The sequence below is a fragment of the Primulina huaijiensis genome, unplaced genomic scaffold (assembly GCF_012295235.1).
Source record: "Primulina huaijiensis isolate GDHJ02 unplaced genomic scaffold, ASM1229523v2 scaffold207436, whole genome shotgun sequence".
NCBI classification, from domain to species: Eukaryota; Viridiplantae; Streptophyta; class Magnoliopsida; order Lamiales; family Gesneriaceae; genus Primulina; species Primulina huaijiensis.
Window position 1 is genome coordinate 1 of NW_027354861.1, and position 2847 is coordinate 2847.

The 2847-nt window shown below is 35.3% G+C and overlaps 1 protein-coding gene across 1 annotated transcript; it reads left to right on the plus strand.

Moving 5' to 3' along the window:
- Nucleotides 1-3: 3 nt before the first annotated feature.
- On the plus strand, nt 4-2844 carry LOC140966624 (FHA domain-containing protein DDL-like; the record flags this gene model as incomplete). Its single annotated transcript, XM_073426882.1, has 6 exons — nt 4-192; nt 630-658; nt 1224-1293; nt 1487-1544; nt 2539-2631; nt 2738-2844. Coding segments are annotated over 6 exons (546 nt in total), but the record flags the coding sequence as incomplete, so codon positions are not given.
- Between the last annotated feature and the right edge of the window lie 3 nt (nt 2845-2847).

Below are 2847 nucleotides of genomic sequence, written 5' to 3' on the forward strand. Positions count from 1 at the left end.
ACACATAAGGAAAGGGATTATGACAGGGCATTGCCAATCCAGAGATCCGATAAAAGGCAAGGAAGGGATGCAATTGACAATGGTTCTTCTAAATCGAGACGCAGACGCTCAGGTTCACCAACTGATAGTCGCCATAGAGGTCAACATAGATCAAGATCACCTCCAGCTACAGATGAAAGAGCACACGACGAGGTATCTGATGATACCTACTAACTACGTCCAAGTTTCATTTTTAGAATTAGATATGCATGTTGATGAATTAATTTTTTTCTTGATTTGAAAAGCAGCAAGGTGCACACATTGGTAATACCTAGCATTCTTTTCCAGTCAAATTACTTATCTGTGCGAAGATTTTATATCATTCTCTTTAGCTCTGATGCTGATATTATAACCTCATTTTCACAATTTAATCTACTCTTTTATCTCTACAATTTTGTTTTTGTTCATGAATATACTTGCTGATCTGTTAATATCATTGGAGAGGTATTTGATTCAATTATTTTTTTTAAAAAAAGAAATCTTTGGTCTCGATGTTTCTGAAAATTCTCAAAATAAGTGTTAGTTGTACTTGTATTGTTTTTTGACATAATGGGAAGAATGTCATCTGATCATTTTTTATATTTCTGCAGAGGGCATACCCAAGAACTGCTGAACAGAGGTGAGCCACCTATTTAAAATCACTATTTAATATTGCATTTCAAGATGCATCTTTTAGCTGTCATCAATTATTCGTATACATAGATAAGATAACAAGTAGATCGGGTGCTTTTGAGGAATGCAAGTTAATATGTGGATTTAGTTTGGCATCGGTGATCTTTTATGACGACAGACGTTCATGCTTCAAAAAATGTCATTTTTATTTTAGTTATGATATAATTATGATATTTGCGAATCTGGCTTTTATCAGTTTTATTTTTGAAGTCATCGTTGTACAAATAAAGTACTGCATAAGAATTTTGAAACTATATTATAAAAATCCAGCGATTTATGTGGGCATCATATTGTCTCTTAATTCTGGTTTCTGGTTCTTGTGAGATTGGCTTGGATAGACATTGCAATCGTTGAAGTCCATTACATTTTCATTTTTCGTCTTTTTAGATCTATTGTTTTCTCATTTTGTAAAAGAGAGGTTAGATTCCAGGGGATTTGTTTCTCTGGTGAGTGGTAAGCTGCTTCATGGCTTTAGCTTTTGCATCCTTTTACACTGTTATTTCTTGCGCAAGCAGGAACGGTGACAATGATTCATTAGCTAAAATGAAGGCCGCTGAAGATACACTGGAAGCCAAAGAGAAGGTATCTTTTCCATTAGACATAGTTATTTCATTCACTGTCGCCTAAGCCAGTTTTTATCTGTTCTTTTCTTTCTTACTTTTTCTTAAAGATTGAGCTGGAGTTGATTCTCCTACATATTTAGTTTATTAAAATTATGAGCATCCGTGACTTTGTGCTTAAATTTATTCACTTATGAGTTGAATTACATTTGCAGCAAAAGCCTTCATTTGAGCTGTCTGGAAAGCTTGCCGCTGAAACTAATCGATTCAGAGGTAATTATTTGATTGCCTTTCCGGTCGAGTTAAAAGTTGCATCTAAACATAATGCTCTTTTGTATTCCACTTCTGATTGTGGTCAAAGTAGGAAAGATTTTGAACCTATTGAGAGAATTGCAAAAAATTGATGATTTTCTTCATCGTGCTTGAGTTTGTCTGTATTGGCTTTTACTATGCTCCTCAATTTTTGGTATCTTCTAAAGATCTTTAGGCTCTCTGTCACATTGGTTAACCATCTATAATTTAAAATATTGTTTTGCTTTTCTTCAAGTTGCAAAAAGTTGTTGACAAAGCAGTTTTAAAGCAAATCTATCTCATTTTATAGGTATTGCTCAACAAGCCCTCATAGATGTTTCTATTGCTTTCTATTTTGTATTTACTCTTACGTCTCCTTTCCTCTCATATTTATCACAGACAAGCTAGGTACAAAATAAAAATTAACTCTCAGGTAGAGAATTTTCGAAGTTGCTGCATCTACTTCTTTTGTGGTGAACTTTTTGATAGAATTGTCTGCTTCGTTTGATAGTATTGATTAGTTGGTTGGTGCAGAAGTGAGCATATGATGAAGGGAAGTTGATTGAACGGTTGTTATCCTCTTTCTTTGCTTTGATAGATTACTTTAAACATCTGCACAGCACTGTTGCTCTTCATTTGCTTATAAGCCATGAAATTTCTTGTCAAGCGAGCATATGAGCTGCCATTCATGCAACTTTTTTCCAGCATGTGATTGCATGATATCGGTGATCAAATTAGGATGAAAGTTCGGAGTTCTTTGAGTTCATTTATATTATTATAACCTTAAAATTGTAAAAATATGCTGCTATGGGATAAAATAGAAACGATTGTTTTGGATGGAATTCCCGTCCCGGTTGTATAATCTCTCCTTACTCTGTCCGATAATTAATGATGGAAGTACACAATTCTGATCTTGTCCAAGGTAAATCTAGCACTTATGCTATTACTAGTCTAACACACATTAGGGCCGTGTCAGGTATAACACTGTTGTTCAACGAGGCACCAGATGCTCGAAAACCTGACGTTAGGTGGCGATTGTATGTGTTCAAGGGCGGTGAAGTACTTAATGGTAAATATTTGTCTGGCATGTGATTTAACTATATGCATTTATTTCTTCCTTTCAACTTCAGACTAATGTGATTTAGTTCGTACCATCCACGACTTTTGATGTCCAGAACCCCTTTATGTTCATCGGCAAAGCTGCTATCTCTTTGGTAGAGAGAGGAGGATTGCAGATATACCTACCGACCATCCATCCTGCAGCAAGCAACATGCTGTTCTTCAG